This window comes from Dendrobates tinctorius, unplaced genomic scaffold (genome assembly GCF_039654945.1).
Source record: "Dendrobates tinctorius isolate UK_male_01 unplaced genomic scaffold, ASM3965494v1 ptg000011l, whole genome shotgun sequence".
NCBI classification, from domain to species: Eukaryota; Metazoa; Chordata; class Amphibia; order Anura; family Dendrobatidae; genus Dendrobates; species Dendrobates tinctorius.
The window spans coordinates 124,006,245-124,028,624 of NW_027361679.1; the positions used below are offsets into that span (position 1 = coordinate 124,006,245).

The window sequence follows — 22,380 nt, forward strand, 5'->3', positions numbered from 1 at the left end:
ATACACATACAGTTGTGGCCAAAAGTATTGACACCCCTGCAATTCTGTGAGATAATACTCAGTTTCATCCTGAAAATCATTGCAAACACATTCTTTGGTATTATCTTCATTTAATGTCTTAAATGAAAAAAAAACACAAAAAAGAATTGTCCTAAAGCCAAATTGGATATAATTCCACACCAAAGAGGGTGGACAAAATTACTGGCACTGTTCGAAAAACCATGTGATGCTTCTCTAATTTGTGTAATTAACTGCACCTGTAACTTACCTGTGGCACCTAACAGGTGTTGGCAATAACTAAATCACACTTGCAGCCAGTTGACATGGATTAAAGTTGACTCAACCTCTGTCCTGTGTCCTTGTGTGTACCACATTGAGCATGGAGAAAATAAAGACGACCAAAGAACTGTCTGAGGACTTGAGAAACCAAATTGTGAGGAAGCATGAGCAATCTCAAGGCTACAAGTCCATCTCCAAAGACCTGAATGTTCCTGTGTCTACCGTGCGCAGTGTCATCAAGAAGTTTAAAGCCCCTGGCACTGTGGCTAACCTCCCTAGATGTGGACGGAAAAGAAAAATATTGACAAGAGATTTCAACGCAAGATTGTGCGGATGTTGGATAAAGAACCTCTACTAACATCCAAATAAGTTCAAGCTGCCCTGCAGTCCGAGGGTACAACAGTGTCAACCCGTACTATCCGTCAGCGTCTGAATGAAAAGGGACTGTATGGTAGGAGACCCAGGAAGACCCCACTTCTTACCTCGAGACACAAAAAAGCCAGTCTGGAGTTTGCCAAAACTTACCTGAAAAAGCCTATAACATTTTGGAAGAATGTTCTCTGGTCAGATGAGACAAAAGTAGAGCTTTTTGGGCAAAGGCATCAACATAGAGTTTACAGGAGAAAAAAAAAAAAGAGGCATTCAAAGAAAAGAACACGGTCCCTACAGTCAAACATGGTGGAGGTTCCCTGATGTTTTGGGGTTGCTTTGCTGCCTCTGGCACTGGACTGCTTGACTGTGTGCATGGCATTATGAAGTCTGAAGACTACCAACAAATTTTGCAGCATAATGTAGGGCCCAGTGTGAGAAAGCTGGGTCTCCCTCAGAGGTCATGGGTCTTCCAGCAGGACAATTACCCAAAACACACTTCAAAAAGCACTAGAAAATGGTTTGAGAGAAAGCACTGGAGACTTCTAAGGTGGCCAGCAATGAGTCCAGACCTGAATCCCATAGAACACCTGTGGAGAGATTTAAAAATGGCAGTTTGGAGAAGGCACCCTTTTAATATCAGGGACCTGGAGCAGTTTGCCAAAGAATGGTCTAAAATTCCAGCAGAGCATTGTAAGAAACTCATTGATGGTTACTGGAAGCGGTTGGTCGCAGTTATTTTGGCTAAAGGTTGTGCAACCAAGTATTAGGCTGAGGGAGCCAATACTTTTGTCTGGCCCATTTTTTGGAGTTTTGTGAAATGATCAATGTTTTGCTTTTTGCTTCATTCTCTTCTGTGTTTTTTCATTTGAGACAAATTAAATGAAGATAATACCAAAGAATGTGTTTGCAATCATTTTCAGGAAGAAACTGAGTATTATCTGACAGAATTGCAGGGGTGTCAACACTTTTGGCCACAACTGTATATACACATACATGTGCTAAAAATGTGTATATATACACACCCACATATACACACACAGCACCATTTATTGCCAAACTACTGTTTTGTTTTTTTTTAATTCATAATGACAACTCAATACATCCAAATGACCCTGATCAGAAGTTCACATACCCTGGTGATTTTGGCCAGATAACATGCACAGAAGTTGACACAAATGGGTTTGAATGGTTACTAAAGGTACCATATATACTCGAGTATAAGCCGACCCGAGTATAAGCCGACCCCCTTAATTTTGCCACAAAAAACTGGGAAAACTTATTGACTCGAGTATAAGCCTAGGGTGGGAAATGCTCCATAGATTATTCCCCCATATGGTGTCCCCAGAAGAAGCTCCTTAGATTATTACCCCATATGCTGACCCCATAAGAAGCTCCTTAGATTATTCCCCCATATGCTGACCCCATCAGAAGCTCCTTAAGATTATTCCCCCATATGCTGACTCCATAAGAAGCTCCTTAGATTATTCCCCCATATGCTGACCCCATAAGAAGCTCCTTAGATTATTCCTCCATATGCTGACCCCATAAGAAGCTCCTTAGATTATGCCCCCATGTGCTGCCGCTGCTGCTGCATGTAAAAATTTAAAAAAATGACATACTCACCTCTTCGTCGCTGGGTGTCAGATACTCACCTGTCCTGCGTCCATGGCTGCTCACCGCTATCTGCCGTGTCATCGGTCAGTGACGTTCAGACTGCAGGGGGCGCGGCGCGCACTAATCACGTCACCGCGCCCTCTGCTGTCTGAAGTCACTGACCGATGACAGACAGTAGCAAGCAGCCACGGACGCAGGACAGGTGAGTATCTCTATACTTACCCGTCCTGACGCTGTCTCTTGAGCCCCCAGCTTCTCCGCGCTCTCTCTTCCTGCGTTCAGCAGTCACGTAATACCGCTCATTAAAATCATGAATATGCGCATATTCTTGAGTTTTAATGAGCGGTACCACGTGACCGCTGAAGGCAGGAAGAGAGCGCGGAGAAGCTGGGGGCTAGAGAGACTGCATCAGGACGGGTAAGTATGACCTGACACCCCCACCCCACCTCCCCCTCCGACCCCCCGGTGTATATGACTCGAATTTAAGCCGAGAGGGGGACTTTCAGCCCAAAAAAATGGGCTGAAAATCTCGGCTTATATTCGAGTATATACGGTAACATCCTCAATTGTGACCTGTTTGCTTGTAATCAGTATGTGTGCATCAAAGCTGAGCGACTTTCTGGGATCCAGACAGACTCTTGCATCTTTCATCCAGCCACTGATGTTGCTGGATTGTGAGTCATGGGGAAAGCAAAAGAATTGTCAACTGATCTACAGGAAAAGGTAGTTGAACTGTATAAACCAGGAAAGGGATACAAAAAGATATCCAAGGAAATGATAATGGCCTTCAGCAGCATTCAAACTGTGATTAACAAATCAGGGGCTCTGTAAAAAAAAAAAAAAAAAAAAAACCACGGTCAGGTAGACCAACAAAAATTTCATCCACAACTGCCAGGAAAATTGTTCGGGATGCAAAGAAAAACCCACAAATAACATCAGCTGAAATATTGGACTCTCTGAAAACTAGCAGTGTGGCTTTTTCAAGATGCACAATAAGGAAGCACTTGAAGAAATATGTCCTGCATGGTCAAGTCGCCAGAAGAAAGCCATTACTGCGCAAATGCCACAAAGTATCTTGCCTACAATACACAAAACACCACAGAGACAAGCCTCAAAACTTCAGGAACAAGGTAATTTGGAGTGATGAGACCAAAATTGAACTTTTTGGTCACAACCATAAAAGTTACATTTGGAGACAGGTCAACAAGGCCTATGATGAAAGGGACACCATTCCTATTGTAAAGCACGGTGGTGGATCGCTGATGTTTTGAGGATGTGTGAGCTACAAAGGCACAGGTAACTTGGTCTGAGTTGAAGGAAAGATGAATACAGCATGTTATCAGCAAATATTGGTGGTAAATTTGCACTCATCAGCCTGGAAGCTGTGCATGTGATGTACTCGGACGTTCCAACATGACGACGATCCAAAACACAAGGCAAAGTCGACCTGTCATTGGCTACCTCAGAACAAAGTGAAGGTTCTGGAGTGGCCATCTCAGTCTCCTGACCTCAATATCATAGAGCCACTCTGGGGAGATCTCAAGCATGAAGTTCATACTTGACAGCCAGGAATTTACAGCAACTGGAGGCTTTTTGCCGAGAAGAGCGGGCAGCTTTACCATCTGAGAACATTAAGAACCTCATCCTCAACTACCACAAAAGACTTCAAGCTTTCATTGGTGTTAGAGGGGCAATACATGGTAATAAGAAATGGGGTATGTAAACTTTTGATCAGGGTCATTTGGATGTTTTGGGTTGTCATTCTGATTTAAAAAGAAAAAAAAAAAAAAAGAAAAAGGCCAAGAAGGCAAAAATCTGCCAGGGTATGTAAACTTTTGAGCACAACTGTATAATACGACTAGGGCAAAGAAGTACGCCGGCACAAGAGGGTGATGCCAGGGAACACTGTGTGGATGATGTATGGCGCATCACCCACACGATGCACAAAAGCAAAACGGCATCGAAAGAAGGGAAGGCGACAGACCCGACCGCCCCGCAGGCGAGTGTGGTGGCCGTATTTCATATGGTGCAAACTTGGTGACACGCTTCCATTAATACAAACATCTGATTTAAATAATAAGTCATTATCTGAGGATAGCTTCCCTTTAAGAATGAGGGTAGAATTACAAGACAAAATATTTTTAAGGCTGTAATTTTTGTACCACAGCAGATCATGGTAAAAAGTATACTTACATTTCTGCCATCCAGTGTGTGAGGTCTACTGGCCAGCACTGTGCCAACACAGTTTGGATCTTTAAACTTTACAAAACCAAATCCTCTTGATTGATTTGTTGTTTTGTCCTTCATTATCACACAATCGACGACTTCCCCATACTGGGAAAAGTAACTTCGCAGGGTCTCTGAAGAAAGTATAAATATATAATACATGTGGGGTTCACAAAGCAGCCTTAAAAGTAACAACACAGTTGATGCAAAATGTTCAACTTAAGAGGGGGGGGGGGGTATGAGGCTACGTCCCCACGATCAGGAAATAGCAGCGTTTTGGACGCCGCATTCTAATCAAGCTTTTAAATACGCATGTGTTCAGTGAACCATTTGGATTTACTGATTTACTGGTTGGCTATGGGCGAGCGTATGCAGCGGATACATGTGTCTCCGCTGCAGATCATTAACATGCTGCGGCTCGTAAACTTGCATTGCTAGCTAAATAGAAGCACAGTGGGCATTACTATAAATACCATCCATTGTGCTTGCAATGTAGAATGAAGCCTTTTGGATGCATCGCTGGTGACCTGGGTCTAAAACACTGCTATTCCTGATCGTGAGCACATACCCTTATGCTTAGAAAGGTCACTAGTTCTATTCTATAGCAAAGAGTTTAAGGGAATCTGTCATGAAAATCAAACCCCTCCAAACTGCTTATATTTGTCATGACGATCATCCTCACCCTAACAGTTTAAAATGTTGTGTAGTCCCTGAAAGAGGAGATTTATACCATTATTTATAAGATTTGTCACAATAAACCATATGCAAATAAAGCTGAAGAGCTCTGGGCATGACTGGAGCACTTCTGCTTCAGTAGCAGCTGACTGGAGGTGTAAATAAACCAGTGAGCTGCCAGTCAAGCAGAAGACGGTCACTAGGCATGTGAGAGCCAGGAAGCACTTCAACCTCATCTGATTATTAAAAAGGTCGATTTTCAGTTAACTGAGTGGCAGATTTTATGAATAAGAGCATTTATTAACCCAGCTTTCCAGGGATTGTGGCAAAATAAGTGGTTTAGGGTGTTTATCATGACAGATTCCCTGTAAAGAATAACTTTTATTGTGTGTATAAAGCATCGGATGAAACATTTATTACACATTCTTATCACTGAACTCAATAAACGGCAGGCAGCTAGTGATGATGATTACTTCATTACATCTCTCGTAGTATATGCTATTACCTCTGTGACCACAAAAATATGAAAATTAAGGTGATGCAGCACTGTATCTTCAAAGTTCTCTATAACCACACACCCATGTATACAGGGAGCAGCCACACAATTCTATTCACTGCAATAGGACAGTGCTACAGTCCCCTGAAAAGCCACGGAATAAGTAAACTAGAGGAACTTTGGTCAATCCAAACCAGCACTTCTATTATTCCATTCTCAGGGTTAGTGAGTTCCTAGGAGGTCAAACGTCTACTGGCCATAAAGTGATCCAGGAAATATACCATTGTTTTATCAGACAGGAATAACCTTTCAACTCTACGCATGGAAAAGTTTAAGAAATCTGCATTCAATTGCCCTTAGAAACAAATACAAAAGTATTACACTACTGTAGTTTCTGCTTTAGCAACTGATTTTTTGTAATATATGGAAACATTCAGTTTTATGGGTGCAACCCATCTAGAAAAATGATAAAAATGTAACAATTCAGAACACAGAAGCCTACATACTGTGTATATACTGAAACAATACTGACAGTGCACTCATCTATGAAAGACATATGGGGAAAAGTTAAAAAGGATCAGGTCATGGTGACATGGTGTATTATTGTAGTGAGGCAGGATATCAAAGTGTCCACAGCTGCAATGTTAAAAGAATATATGTCAACACAAAAAGCAGTCATGGCCTAATATATGCGGATAGTACAGTGTAATTATTTCTGAACTCCCTTTCACTCCTCTGCAATTCCTCTCTCTTAATTACCCATACAGTGGGTACGGAAAGTATTCAGACCCCTTTAAATTTTGCACTTTTGTTTCATTGCAGCCATTTGGTAAATTCAAAAAAGTTCATTGCCTGGTTTTCTAAACACATACAGCTTAGAATTATAACAAAAAAGTTCTTTGTCTCATCAGACTAGAGAATCTTATTTCTCAGTCTGGGAGTCCTTCATGTTTTTTTGTTTTTTTTTTCTTCTTTTTTTAAAGCAAACTCTATGCGGGCTATAATATGTCTGGCACTGAGTAGAGGCTTCCATCGGGCCACTGTGCCATAAAGGCCCGACGGGTGAAGGGCTGCAGTGATAGTTGACTGATATGCAAGCTGAGATTGCTTTTGATGGCCCTGGATGGTGAGGCTTGGCATTCTGTCATGTTCACCCCCCCCCCTCCATGTGCGGGACACACTGGATAAGGTGATGCAGATCCTGTAAGAAATGCATGGTGACCCCCACTAATGTTGGGGAGCTGCAGATACATCTGTTTCATCACATTCAGAAGGAACGAGAGTCTGTGACCCAATATATTAGAGGGTTATCAGGAGGTTTTCGCCCGCCATGAAGAGGACTTTGGTTGCACGCAGGCCATCGCCCATGAGATCCCTATGGGGTGTGCTGCATCAGTTCGGGAAGGTTATCGGCAGATACCTCCTCAGACGTATAAAGTAGGAAAAGAGATGCTAGCTCACATGTTGCAGAGTGGAGAGATACGGGAAACTCAAGAGTCAGTGGGTGGCTCCCATTGTCCTAGTTTGGAAAAAAACAAATTACGGAACCCTGAGTTTCTACCTTGATTATAGAGGGCTAAATGCTTGCACAGTGCAGGACTCATATCCATTGCCCAGAATTGAGGAATCCCCATCTGCCTTGGAAAAGGCATAGTACCTTTCATCCCTCGATCTGGCCAGCGGGTATTGGCAGGTGCCCATGGCTGAACACGACAGACGACAGCGTTCATATTGCCCATGGGACGGAGTTTAACCAAATGATTTTTGGCCTGACCAACACCCCAGGACGTTCAAGAGCATTATGGAGAGATGTCTGGGGGACCTGAATTTTGAAGCAACACTTATCTACCTCGACGACATCAGTCTACAAAGCCATTTTTGAAGAGCACCTTCAGCAACTGGAACAAGTGCCAAGTCGGCTGCAGAACCATGGCCTGAAGGTGAAACCACAAAACGGTCAGCTCTTTTGCAAGCGGATTGAGTATCTGGGGAATGTATCTGGTGAAGGAGTGAGTGAAAAGGTAGCGGCTGTACAGGAGTGGCCCACCCCAACAATGGTGAAGGATGTCCAGGCTTTCTTAAGGCTTACTGGCTACTATCGAAGATTCGTCAAAAAATTCACCCGCCTTGCCAACCCCTTACTAGAACTGCTAAAAGGAGTGTCGGCCGGGTCAAAGATCCAAACTATTCAATGGGGAAGCAGTCAAGAAGAAGCCTTTAGAACCTTGAAAATGGCCTTGACATAAGCCCCAATATGCGCCTATGTGGACTTCTCACAGCCCTTCATTCTTCACATTGATGTAAGCTTACATGGACTGGGGGCAGTTCTAACACAAATGCAGGGAGGAAAGGAACGAGTGATTGCCTACGCGAGCCATCCCTTCACGACTCCGAGCGGAACTCCTTCAAGTTGGAACTGCTAGTGTTGGGAGTGGACGTTGACTGAGAAGCTCGCTGAATACTTGTCTAGGTCAGAAGTCCTGGTGCAGACGGATAACCCCCTGGGCCTACCTGAAAAAATGCGAATTTGGGGGCCTTAGAACAACGATGGGTCGCCCTCATGGTGAAGTATCGGTACAAGATCACCTACTGGGCCAGGGCTGGGAACACCCACGCTGATGCTCTCTTGAAGGTGACTCATGAAGAACCCGAATGCAAACGAGATGGAGAGCTGGAGGCAGAAGAGATTCCTGGTTTCCGGGATTTTGCCAAATCGTTGGTGGTGAGGCAGGGACAGATCAGAGAGGTGTCTGGAGAACAGGTGCTGGGATGGCCCCAGGACTGGGTGTGACTTCAACAGGCAGATAAGGAAATCGCACAGCTGCAACAGTGGGTGGCCCTGAACCAACTTCTCAGCCGGCGAGAGAGAGACGCTCTGTCTCCAGGAGCCCTGCGGATTTTAAGGCAGTGGGAGAAACTCCAGTTGGAAGATGAATTGCTATACCGGAGAGTACAGTTGCTGAAAGAATTGGGGGGGGGGGGGTCACTTGACAAGCAGTGCTCCAGGAAAAGTTGATCAGAGTAGTGGCTACGGAGGGCCCATGAGAGAGGGGCTCACTTCAGTCCGGAGAAGACATTTCAGTGGTTGCAGAAGCTGGTGTATCACCCACAATTGAGGGCTGCAGTGGAGGAGGCTTGCCAAAAATGTCGGAGCTGTGAGCTAGCTAAACCCCCAGAACAGAGGGCCCGATACAGACCATCGTGACTTCTGCCCACTTGGAGGTACTGATGATTGATTACCTGTAGGCCCGATGCATTTCTAGTATGTACATTGTCTGGTAATGACCGACCATTTCACAAAGTTTCCTGTAGTGACTCCGACCAGAGACCAGACTGCTGAATCAGCTGCACAGGCCATCTACGGGGATTTCATCCAGGTGTACGGTTGACCAAAGAGGATTCACTCCGATCAAGAAGCCTGCTTCCAAGGTCAAGTGATGGAAGAGTTGCACCGTTTATACCAATTGAGAAGTCAATGACTACTCCTTATCCTCAGGGGAACGGAGCCTGTAAATGCTTCAAACGCTGATCCAGATGCTTCGCACGTTAGAGGAAGATAGGAAGATACGATGGGGTGAGTTCGTGGCCGAGTTGGTGTGGGTGTACAACAATCAAGTACACAGTACGACGGCGTTCACTCCATATACCTTGCTGTTCGGGTAAAAGATCACAGAGTTGGAGTTAGACCTAGAAGAGGACTAACCATGGACAGGGGTGTTTTCTTGGGTTCGGGAGCACCAACATCGACTGCAGATGCTCCACCGGCTGGGGCAGATGGAGTTTCAAGGACTCAGCATTCCGGTACCATGAGAAGTGCACTACGTGACTCCGGTGAGTCTGACATTGAGGAGATGCTGGCGGGACAGCGGGGCCTGTGGAGGACAGCGGCCATCTTCCACTGTGCGATCCGACAGGAGGGAGACAAAGAGCAGTGGATCCCAGTCCCGGGGGAGCCGCTGGAGCAGCGACACTTTCTCTCCGGAGGTATAACTCTTATGCTGCCCGGATCTGCCTGCACTTCCCCATATTTTTTTTTTTTTTTAGCGGAGACAAGTAATTATACTCTTATGAGGCGGTGCTTTTGCCTCTGGAAACTGAGAAAAGGGGACTACATTTATATTTTCACTAAATATGCCATACTACATCACTGTTAATTATGAATCGCTCAAGAGGGTCAGGGGTGGCAGACAAAAAGAATTTGCAAGGATCGATCCATCTGATTGGTGCCTAAGAGATCATGCACTTTCATCACAAATTAAGACTAGTGATCAGCGTAAAAACTGTGCTTCTGACAATGAGGAAGGTGGTGACCAGGAAGACCTAACTCTTAGACAGGCATCTGAGCAGTTAATGCAGGCCATATCCTTAACTAGAACATCCCTGACCGGAAAAATAGAGGATGTGCACTCAGAGGTGGGATGTCTCCGGCAAGATATACAGGCCATGAGGGGGCGTATTACGGAAGTTGAATCAAGGGTGTCTCACTTAGAAGACTATCTTACACCCCATAGAGGTCAAGCTAACGAAGGTGGCTGGCTCTGTAAATGCTTGGAAAACAAAAGGCAGATCTAGAAAATAGACTACGCCGAAATAACATTCAAATCATTGGTCTGCCGGAGCGCTCTGAGGGCCAACAGCCTGAGAAATTCATGGAAGGATGGCTTAAGGACACTCTGGGAGATGTGGAGAATACATTTTCTGTGGAAAGGGCTTATAGGGTACCTACAAAATCGCTCCCCCCAGGCTGCCCACCTAGACCCTTTCTGGCACAACTCCTCAATTGCAAAGACAGAGATGCGATATTGCGTTTGGAGCTGCAAAAAAGTCCCATCAAGTTCAACAATGCCACGATCTCGATATTCCCTGATTTTTCTGCATAACTCCAGAAGCAGTGGGCACAATTAATAGAGGTCAAGAAACAGCTCAGAGACAAGAATGTCTTATATTCCATGATCTATCCAGACTGAATCCGAGTTGTCCATGAGGGCTCTTCCGTATTCTTCACGGATCCGACGGAGTAATCTGAGTGGTTACGGTCCCATATGGGACCTCATGTAAAGAAGTCCTGATATGCTTGCAGTCAATTGGAATCATCCTAATAGACTTATGATTGGAGCTCTTTCCATTAGCGTCCAATTTAACAATACCGGACACTGTATTCAGTGAGGTTATCCATTTGTTCAATTCATGCTGGGAGCACTGGACTCTGCTCCTTTGCCTTTAAGCTTTCTTTTGTTCTGTCATTTGTATTATTTCTGTTTGTTGTTTGTTATATAGATGCAGCTTCCAAAAATTTCTACATGATGCTTATAAATTCAGCTGATGTGATAATGTATACCATATTTAGATGAGACATGGGGTCGGATATTATATGTATGACCTGGAAAGTGAGGGGTCTCAGGTCCCCTCGTAAGAGAATTAAGGTGTTCTCCCAAGTTAGGCGCTATCACTCTCATATTGTAGCTCTAGTTGAAACGCACTTAACCAGAGATTCCGCTCAACATATTATACAGAGGCCTTGGGTACAATGGTTCATTCACACGTTTCATAATAGTTATTCAACGGGAGGGTTCATTGTTGATACATAGAGATGTCAGGTGGGTGGTTAGGGAAGCTCGAAGGGATCCTGAAGGCCATTTTATTTTCGTATATGCATTGATAAATTGTATAAGATATGATATACTATGTATCTATAATCCTCCTCCAGCTATTATGGCACTGAGTTCCGCTTTAAATTACCCAGATGCGCATGTTATATGTAAGGGGGAATTTAATCTAGTTATGGATAATGGCCTTGACAGAATTAGATTGGATGATGGGATTTCTGGGGGGACCCCCTCCCAGTCTCCTTTTCAACTAGCGTTGTTCATGGAGGGCAGTGGTTGGCTTGATCTGTGGAGGATACGTCATCCCATGGTAAGGGAATATACTTGTCATTCCTCTACTAAACGCACTTTATCCCGTATAGATTACATATTTGGCTCTAGCAGTCTAGCGATGTGGGTAAATGGCATGGAACACGGTAGTGGGGGGTCTCAGATCACAGTCCGATTATACTAAGACTTAGCTTTGGCCAGTCAAACCACACTATATTCTGGAAGCTAAATCCATTCTGGCTGAAGCTAATAGGTTCTAATGATAGAACTGTAGACCAACTGAACTGCTTCATCTCATCCCATTCTGAACCCCAGAATATTAACCTGTTCTGGGATACCCTTAAAGTGAACTTGAGAGGTTTATACATATTAGTCCTTAAAACCCAACACCAACCATGGGTACATTCCGCAAAGACAAACTAACACTAAATGCCACAGATAAAAAAAAACAAATGGCACAAGGAATGTAGAGTACAAAATGTAAACAATTTTATTCATATATCATACAATCACATATAGATGCCTCAAACTATCAGAAAAATCGCTGGAAACATGGACAAGGAAATTCACTACATTATCCAATAAATAAACCAATAGTTTGTGCTAAAAATGGCATATAATACCCAAGCAGTCATATGCAAGACCGCTAAAAATCCATATTGTAATAAATGCCCAAAATGACAATTTAAATCCTAATCATAGTACCTGGATTTTACTAAAGTGGATCAAGTTCTAACAGCCTATAATGAATTAGCGATACATATATGTGCCCACGCTGTCACTGCGATCTACCCCGACGCGCGTTTCGCCTCTTCTTCCGGGGGGCATCCGCTTCTTCCAAGCGGTCTTACATATGACTGCTTGGGTATTATATGCCATTTTTAGCACAAATTATTGGTTTATTTATTGGATAATGTAGTGATTTTCCTTATCCATGTTTCCAGCGCTTTTTCTGATAATTTGAGGAATCTATATGTGATTGTATGATATATGAATACTAATATGAATAAAATTGTTTACATTTTGTACTCTACATTCCTTGTGCCATTTGTTTTTTTTTCATCTGTGGCATTTAGTGTTAGTGAACTTGAGAAGTTGCCTATCGTCTACAATCTCCTGTATTAAACAGGTGACCTCAAAAGAGGACAATGACATGGAACAGTGTCTAAAGCAGGGGTCCCCACCCTGTAGTTCGGGAGCCACATGTGGCTCGCGGGCTCATGAATTGTGGCTCGTGGCCGTCTGCCAGCTTGGCGCATTAGCTCCAGATCTAGCAAACAGGTATGAAGAGCGCATCTGAAAATGGTGAATTTTGTGAGCAGCCCTGCACAGAAGAGCAGATCTGGGTGCACATACACTAGTCTTAGGGGTTTTGAGATAATTTAAGTATGGTACGCTGGAGACAAGATACTACCGGTCAGAGGAGGTGCTTGAAGCTGGATACGACAGTGTGTTGGGAGTGCTTGATGAGAGAGAACTGAATGGGGGAATTGTGGGAACCCAGGGATCTTGATATACTGCATTGGGGTGATTTCTGTGGAAAATGTTTGGTTACAATTATGCCTGTAATGGGGGCTTTGCTTTCCACTATTGTGAGGGGGGCAGGAGCAGAATGTGGCTCGCGACCCTCTCTCAGAGCAGAATGTGGCTCGCGACCCTCTCTCAGAGCAGAATGTGGCTCTCAAGGCTAGAAATGTTAGGGACCTCTGGTCTAAAGGAATCAGAGGCGGCTTACATATCTAATCAAACTAATGAGAATAGAGTTGCATGGTTGACTTCCCATGGGTTATATTCCCAATACATGAACACCAAATCTAAACGTAAACTTTTTTTTACCCGTCAGTCCTACTTTGAACTAGGGAACCAGGCAAGCAAGTTTTGGCCTTTTTGGTGCATTAGCACAATACATCTAATACTACACTTCAAATTCAGAAACCAGATAACTCAATAGCGACCTCAACTGAGGATATACTCCACTGCTTCTATGAATATTATAAAACATTATAAACTTCAGAGAGTGGTCACAATGTTCTAGAGTGTCTGAATTATTTATCAGACATAAAATTCCCCACATTAGACTCTACTAAGCGGGCTCTTTTGGACGCTGATTTTACTATAGAAGAAATAAAGGATGCTATGATGGATATGGGCTCTAGGAAGGCTCCTGGACCGGATGGGTGTCCTGTTGAGCTGTACAGAAAATATGGGGATGTATTGGCGCCACTTCTTTTAACAGTGCTTCAGGAGATCTGGGAGGGGGAATGTATGCCTGACTCCTTTTATAAAGCTAATATTATTGTGCTTAAGAAAGAGGGGGGAAGACCCCCTGGAGTGTGGATCATACTGCCCTAGATCATTGGTAAATGCAGATTATAAAATTTTTACTAGGGTTTTGGCTAAAAGACTGAACTCGCTAATATTAGACCACAAAATGTACGCCGCAAAAATAATTCTTAAATACTGTTAGAATTGGGTGGGGGTTTTTTTGTTTTTCACAATTCCACCACACTTGAGAATTTCTCATTTTCCATTTTTTCTCATTTTTATATACCCAGGACATTTAAATTTAACTTACCCTGTGTCGTACTCCAATCAAGGCCACCAACAAAGAGTTTCCTGTAAAAGAAAATGTATTTTAGACTTGCCAAAAGTATAAGAAATGCACCCTCAAAACACTAACATTTACATATGGATACTAAATCTAGTGATACAATTGAGAAACTAGTCTGTAGGGAATGGTGGTGCTGGCATGTAATACCATCTGGAAGAAAGCACTTCATGATACTGTCATCTCTTCCCAATCCCAAAGCACCGCCCCTAATGACTCTCAGGGAATACACAAACATTTATTTCCGTTATCACCCCACTTGGTAGTCATGCCTGTATGCCACGTCTGTAGGAGATCGGGGAACTTAATTACTCACTACTAAAATAAGTGGAGAAGATGAGTGGCTGCACAGCCTGCTGCTCATCAGGACATCTGTGACTGTGTAGTATGTGGAAGATGTAGATTGGGCCATTTAATTCTGGTGAGAATGGACATTGCACTTACAGCTCTCCTGCCTGCTTCATGCCTCAGTGAACTGTCCGGAGAGGAGGCAGGCGGCAGTGGTCTGGGAAAAGGGGAGAAGCAGGAGAGCTGTAAGTGCAGGGCCCACAATTTCAACTATGGATCTGTACAATAAAGATAAGGTTTAATCGTTAAAGCACATTTATTAATATGCCCTTAGCCGATTGTCCTGTGTGTCTGTGCTATACACTGAGAAGTGCTGATGTCACTGAGTACACAGGACAATCAGCTGACAGGGCAGAAGGAGCCATGTGCCTACAACCACCAGCTAAACAAAAGAAGAAAGACGCGCACTCTTGCTGTGGAGGAGATAGGTGCTGACTGTACGTGGAGGGTCCACAAACAGTAGTCAGTAGATAAACAGTCGCACTCAAGTGTGGATTAATCTTGCAAAAAATCTTGAAGATTTTGTGAAATTTTTGGATTTTTATTTTATTTCAAATGCATCAAATAGTGTAACACCGCAGACAAAAGAAGTATCCAAAATGTGGGTATAATATCGTAATCCAGGATATGAGTATACTATGGTTACGTTTCGACCTACTAGGAGGCCTTTCTCAAACCATACTCAAGTAGTGTCAAGAAAAAAATTAGAGCATTTTCAGAAGTCCCAAACAGGGGCTGATGGCATGGGAGCAGCCTGGACCTGCGGTGTTGTACAACACCGCAGGTCCAGGCTGCTCCCATGCCATCAGCCCCTGTTTGGGACTTCTGAAAATGCTCTAATTAATCTTTTTCTTGACACTACTTGAGTATGGTTTGAGAAAGGCCTCCTAGTAGGTCGAAACGTAACCATAGTATACTCATATCCTGGATTACGATATTATACCCACATTTTGGATACTTCTTTTGTCTGCGGTGTTACACTATTTGATGCATTTGAAATAAAATAAAAATCCAAAAATTTCACAAAATCTTCAAGATTTTTTGCAAGATTAATCCACACTTGAGTGCGACTGTTTATCTACTGACTACAACCACCAGCTGATAGAGCGGAAGAGTAAAGTAAACCAGCAATGCAACTCACAATGCATGGCACTCAGGAAGGAGAGCACACGTTGTGTAGGCTTCTCCCTGTATTCGTTGTCTGTGGAACCGAATACAGATTTACCGGACAACCAACAAATTGTCTCATTCAGAAACAGCATAGGAACCATCTTCTAGAATGTTTTGAAAACTTTTCAGTTGGATTTCATATATAAGGTATATTTCAAAAAGTGTATTAAATCACTTTCTCTACATTACATGAAAACAACAGTTACGCTTTTAAAGGAGTATTCCCATCTCAAAGATCCTATCCTAGTATGTAGAGATAATGATAACAGCTTCTACCAATGAGAAATGTAGTATAGTTTTTCTGAATCGCCATGTATCTCTCCTCATGTGCAGGCATTGCAGTAGCTTACGCATACATGATTACAACCATTCATGACAGTTAGCTAGTGTTCGTAACCATGGATACCCAAGTCACTGCAATGCCTACACATGATGAAAGATAGCAAATCAGAAGAACTATACTAAATTTCTAATTGGAGGCATTTGCTAATATTACTACACTTACTACATATTGGGATAGGATCTTTGAGATGGTAATACCCCTTTAAGACAAGCAAACCATTCCCACCTATACTTTTAAGAGATATTCTAGTGCATCATTAAAGTCAATGGTCCATTCAGCGCAAACATCCAGACCATATTTCATGGCTTTAGACTAAAATCCCAACGAAGCCACTGACTAGTGCATGAAACGTGATGTGAACATAGCCATGGTACAGCATCATTCATGTAAGGCTACAAACAGAGTTAAAAGTAAGTACCAGTTTCACTTCCATCATAAAACCATTAGAAGTCTGACAGCTTTGTCACAAAGCATCAGGACACCACATTGGGGGATGCTGTAAACAGCTAGACCCATTCAGTTCTGATCTGACCCTCTTCACACATTCCTGATAAAATCAACACACATTCAATGAAATAACCAAATAAGGATGATTAAAAGTTAAAATGGTCTACTGTTGAAATGATACTTCTAGAACAATGCTAGTGTTCATTTCTAAAGTGAAAGCTGGATAGTACCGCACCTTCTTTTCCTTGCATTGATTCACTTATCACCCACTCCTGGTTTTGGCTGAAGTAAAATACTGACCAAATACTGAACATGGCCCATGAGGAATCACTTGTCCAAGCAATACCATGTAGAACTTGGCACACGTAAACTCCCTGCCCAGTACTAAGGCCCCCTTCACATGTTGGCATAAAACACATACATGAAAAAAACTGTACCGGTGTCATCCATCAGTGTCCGTTCACCCCATCAGTGTGTCAGTGTTTTCTACCGATTAGTCCGTTTTTACCATCAGTGTGTTTCCAGTATGGATAAAGACATAAATGACAAAACAGATTGTACACTGATGCCAGCCGTGTGCTGAACGCGTTTTTCACAAACTTGTACTGGCCCATGTCATCCGTGCTGCCGGGAAAAAATTGGACCTGTGCATAACACCATAGGTTATAATGGGTAAAAACTACCACATACTGGAAACACGGATGTGTGAAGGAGGTCTTAACATGTATGGCCAGCTTCAGTAAAAGGTCTTCAAACAGTACGTTTATCAAGTGTGGGACAGAATATTGTTTTGATGGCTGAAGATCAATCCTGTAATTCATTTGTTAGGTGTGGGGTTGTTTTTATTTATTACGCAAAGGTAATGTAAATGACAAGTGAGAACAACAATGATATTTATATTTTTTTTTTTTGTTTACTAAACTCTTTACTGACAATACCAGCAATTGCACTAAAAACTGCAGGGAAATCCACAACAAAATGTGCAGGTATTTTTGGCGATTTGCAACAGGACAGCTGAATAAACACTAAATTCGCCTCCAACGGCAATTCTATGACTCCCTTACCAGGTCATCTGCCAGTCTCCTGTCTAGTCCCAGGCAGAGTAGAGGGCCAAGCAAGAGACCAGCAGAAATCTCAAGTAGTGATTATAGTTTCAGGTCTTTTAATTTTCAATTTCAAAGTGTTTTTTTTTCCCCACAAATTGTAGAATTTGCTGGTAATAAGTGGGGGTTGCCAAAGACTTTGATTTTCGCATTGAACTCTATGATACAAATCCACAAATGATCTGCACCAGCATTTAACCCTGCTGTACAGTTCAGGTCTATCTGACCTGAATCATTTTTTTGTAAAGCTGCAGATTAAAGGTACTGTCACACTAAGCGATATCACTAGCAATATCGCTATAACTTGTGACGTTATAGCGAAATTGCTAGCGACATCGCTATGTCTGATACTTACCTACGACCCGCTCCCCCGCTGGTTATCGCTGATCACGCGAGAACGTCCAGGACTGTTTCTCGTCGTCAGCTTCCTGCTGGGCTTTCTGTGGAGAGACGAGCGACGCTTGGACGCGGGCGGGAGGACGCAGGATCGCCTGGTGTGACAGGTAAGTAGCGACCCCCGACCCCAGCGATGTCGCTGGTGAGATCTGCCTGTGTGGCAGCTCACTAGCGACCACTTAGCGATGCACCAGCGATCCTGACTGCGTCATATCGCTGGTACATCGCTAAGTGTGACAGTACCTTTAAAATGAGAATCTGTAAATCATGGTTAGGAGAGTTTGTTTATGAAAAGGTGTTATGAGTTATTTTTTATTTTAACTTTTTTTGTATGAAATAATGATTGATACATATGTACTGTTCAGGTCGATATGACATGATAGCATTTTATACAGATCACTCGTCATATTTTCAGTCACATAAATTACTTATAGTATCCTTGTGGATTATCTATTGAATCTACTATTGTTTATCGATTTCCCCAGTTCCTGCAGATTCGTGCGCTCAATACATTTGCAAGATACTGCAGATGGATGGACTTTGAGTACAGGTCCGTTTTGCTGTAAAATATAAGCTCTTATTGTTGATATACTGGTTAGTGTTTGCTGTAATTTTATTATTTTTTGTGCCATTTTAATTCTACAACACCGATTTTACCCCGTGAAAGTCAAGAGTGTGCATTATTTGGAAAGTTGGATGCAAATTTGGCGAAGACATTCATTGAGTGAAGCTGAATTGTAAAAGCTTGCCAACGTCTCAAATTCTGAAGATATCCAACTGGAGAATATGAGGACCACATAAGTAGCAGGGAAAATAATTACCATAATTCCAATTCTGAAGTTGAATCTGATGAAGCACGATACCCAGACAACTAGTCCGATGCAAGCAATTCAGTCTAAAAATAAAAATGTAATTTGGAACTTGCAGAAAATTGTCCTCTGCAAACATCAGATAATTCTCTAATAACTAGATGCTACTAGAGAAGTTTGGAATAAATGGATAGTTTCTTCCAAAATTACACTGGTGAAAACGTCACTGTGGACGAGCAACTTGCGTTGTTCCAAGGTAGGTGCCCGGTCAAACAATATATACAGAGTAAACCAGCTAAGCACGGCATCAAGATATGGACATTTCGACAGCAGCAGTTCATACGCTCTAAACGCTCAGGTATATACAGGAAAAAAGCCTGCAGAAAAGCCTGAAAAGAATCAGGGAATGCAAGTCGTTTCAGATTTGACATATGGACTAAGAGGACAAAATGTGACTACATTTTTACACAGCATCAGCTGGGGCAGCTGTTGCTAACATGAACTTGCAATGGTGGGCACTGTAGGAAAAAGCAAGCCTGAACTGCCGTAAGGCATCGTTGCTAAAAGGTGTTCATAGTTCAACTTTTATTTTACTGGAGATGCGACTGTGGTTAAAGGGAACCTGTCACCCCCGCAGGCGTTTTTAAGTAAAAGAGCTACCTTGTGCAGTACTAATGCTGCATTCTGTCAAGGTGGCTCTGTTACTTAGCTTCCGTTCTACTGCTGAAATAATCGTTTATATAATTGTTCAAAAATACCTGAAATTTGACAGGGGGGCAGGTCTTTCCCCCTCTGACAGACGCCTCGCATCCATCACTCATTTCGTATTTGGCGCCGCCTCCTCAGTTTTCTTTTGAAATGCGGCGCCTGTGCTGTACTATATCTTCTTGGGCATGCGCAGTCAGCGCTGCCCGTGCTCTCAGATCACATACTGGCCTTCATATCGCGCAGCCACAGATCCCGCCCCGCAGTCGCTTATGATTTATTCACACTGCGGGGCTGGGAATCTTGGGCATGAGAGCCGCATATAACTACTGCGCATGCCTGAGATTCCCAGCCCCACAGTGTGAATAAATCATAAGCGACTGCGGGGCGGGATCTGTGGCTGCGCGATATGAAGACCAGGATGTGATCTGAGAGCACGGGCAGCGCTGACTGCGCATGCCCAAGAAGATATAGTACAGTGCAGGCGCCACATTTCAAAAGAAAACTGAGGAGGCGGCGCCAAATACGAAATGAGTGATGGATGCGAGGCGTCTGTCAGAGGGTCAGGGTCCAGCCCATAGATCTTAACAGCTCAAATATATATAACAAACAAAAAAACACCCTGATTTTTCAGGATCAAGACATCGGATTATGGACACCAAACCATTCAGCTTCGTATGACCTACGGGTGCATACAACGCCTTAGGAGAGTTGATCCTACTGACAGATTCCCTTTAAATGAAGGCCATCCATTAAATATTTAACACGTGACGGTCGTTTAATAGCCTGTTTATGCAGGCATATCACATTAAATAACGCACACTGAACGATCTGCAATACAGTTCAGTGCACATAGGCTGCCATTGTTCATGGCGATACAAGACCTAATTAAACAGGACGATACGCTGCTGAGAACGATGATCTTTTGTGCAGCACAAAAAAAAAATAATTTCACTCACTGAATGAACATTTTCCTCAGTCATCGGGTGATCACCCTGTTTACACTGTCCTATTGTAGTGAATAATTGCACATAGGAATGCACATTTCACAATAATCTTGCAGTGTAACTGAACCTTAAGATGCAATTTCCAGATTCTAGGTGTAGACGTGGATCAGCAAGGATTAAAAAAGGCTCCAAGCCTGCATACAGTTTGGAGAAGTGTTGGATGAACAGGCTCTCCAGACTTCTCCATACATGCTCAGCTCACAGCAGCTTATCTTCCCAAGAACAATAGGATCAGGCATGTGACAGTAACCCACCTAATCCTTATTTAGCCTGGCATCACCGATTGGGGGACAGTCGGGAGGAGGCCATACACATTGGCTGGCTTGTCTAGTGCTCATTTCCACCTTGTGAGCTCCGCCGCCCACACACCTGCCGAGACGCAGGTATGGTGTACACGGCGGCCTAGGGGGCCCATACACTGGCTGAGCGCCTACACTGAGTAATGTTAGTCTCCGCAGCACATCCTTTTTACATTAAACGACGTGCTGCCGACAATCATGGTAGGTTCTAAAGTACAACACATACTTTGAAGTTTTACTTAAAGCGCACACACCTCAGGGAGGTGACGATAAACACCCCGATGGCCAATTATCATCCGAGTGAAGAGGAAGGATCCTACTACATAGCGATTCCCTATATTACCCCCGTCCTGAGACCAGCGAGCTGCCGACACTACTACTGTGAGCGCAGACATAGGAAAATTACAGAAAACATGGCGGAGGGCAGCCGGCAACTGCAGGACCGCCTCAAGTCACCGGGGAGCCATAAATACGAGTGCCCCCCGGGATAACCCAACACCCCCGAGGCCGCAGGAGCATCATGTGCTCGTGTCCCTCCAGCAATGAACAGGTGCTGCTGCACGGAGCAATTAGCACACAAAGCACCAACCTGCCCGACCGGTTCTCAGCCCACACCAAGGCTCGGGCCAGCAGCTGGGGAGCAGGGGGCCTCAGCTCCAGGAGCCGGCCTGCACAGAGCATGTGAGGACACCTGAGCGCCGCACCTAGCCTGCATGGCGGGAACGTCCCGGGGCTTCCTCACACGCCCAGGCCTAAGAAGCTCTCACGTTTTTGTCAGGGTCACCTCACTTCCTTCCTCTCGCCACAACCCCGTGTAGCCCGCCACCCGCTCCAGCCTCTCACCCGATCTCATCCCCGCCCTGGTTGTTCATTTCTCTGCGGCAGATCTCGTGCTTCCGCCGCCTCTCTCAGCACCTCCGTCCGACGAGTAGGTAACACAGCGCGAGGCTACGGGGTTTCCAGGCAGGGGGCAGCGTCATTACGCACGGTTATACTTTGGACACTAGAGGCAAGGTCATGATTACACGGAGGGACGCCATTTTGCTGGAGTCAAGTCTGAGGGGAAGGGCCGTGCAGCCGACATTTCTGGTGCGTTGCTAAGCTGTATAGTGTCTAGAGCAGTCCGTCCTCTGACCTCTACTGTCTCCCAAGTGTTCTCCGCCGTACAGAGCCACGAATTCCTCTCACTTCAGGCTAGTGAGGCTTCACACGTGTGGGGGAAGCGGCAAAACTGGCGGCACCGCCTTATCAGCGAGAAAGGACCTTAGCCCATTACATAAGGCAGAACCAGATAGCTGCTACTGCAGCAGTAGGGAATCGCCTGTACATCTCCCATATCCCCATTGCCATCATCCACCTACTGCAGACTAAGAAGTCTCCTGTATATCTCCCATATTTCCATTGCCAGCTGGTTTTTGTTCATTTTGCGTCCCAGAAATCGAAAGCGATCAAAAAATGTCATGTGCCCGAAAATGGTACCAATAAAAACGTCAACTCATCCCGCAAACAAAAAACAAGTCTAAGGCTGTGTGCCCACGTAGCGATTTTTAAGCGTTTTTGCAGCGATTTTCGGCACGAAAGCGCAGCAAAAACGTTTAAAAATCGTG

General features: G+C 43.9%; 1 protein-coding gene across 5 annotated transcripts in view; it reads right to left on the reverse strand.

Annotated features, from left to right (window-relative positions):
* The window catches only part of DAZAP1 (DAZ associated protein 1), an 87,047-nt gene extending 65,072 nt beyond the window's left edge, over positions 1-21,975 (reverse strand). The window contains exons 1-3 of one of the 5 annotated variants that reach the window (XM_073547204.1): positions 21,909-21,975; positions 14,114-14,154; positions 4,459-4,625 (exon numbers count right to left, since the gene is read on the reverse strand). In XM_073547204.1, coding sequence (XP_073403305.1) covers positions 4,459-4,572 — 114 coding nt within the window. In that variant the 5' untranslated portion in view covers positions 4,573-4,625; positions 14,114-14,154; positions 21,909-21,975. Of the gene's footprint in view, positions 1-4,458; positions 4,626-14,113; positions 14,155-21,616; positions 21,820-21,908 lie in introns of those variants that run through there. The other 4 variants (XM_073547202.1, XM_073547203.1, XM_073547205.1 and 1 more) reach the window with 4 other exon arrangements.
* Between the last annotated feature and the right edge of the window lie 405 nt (positions 21,976-22,380).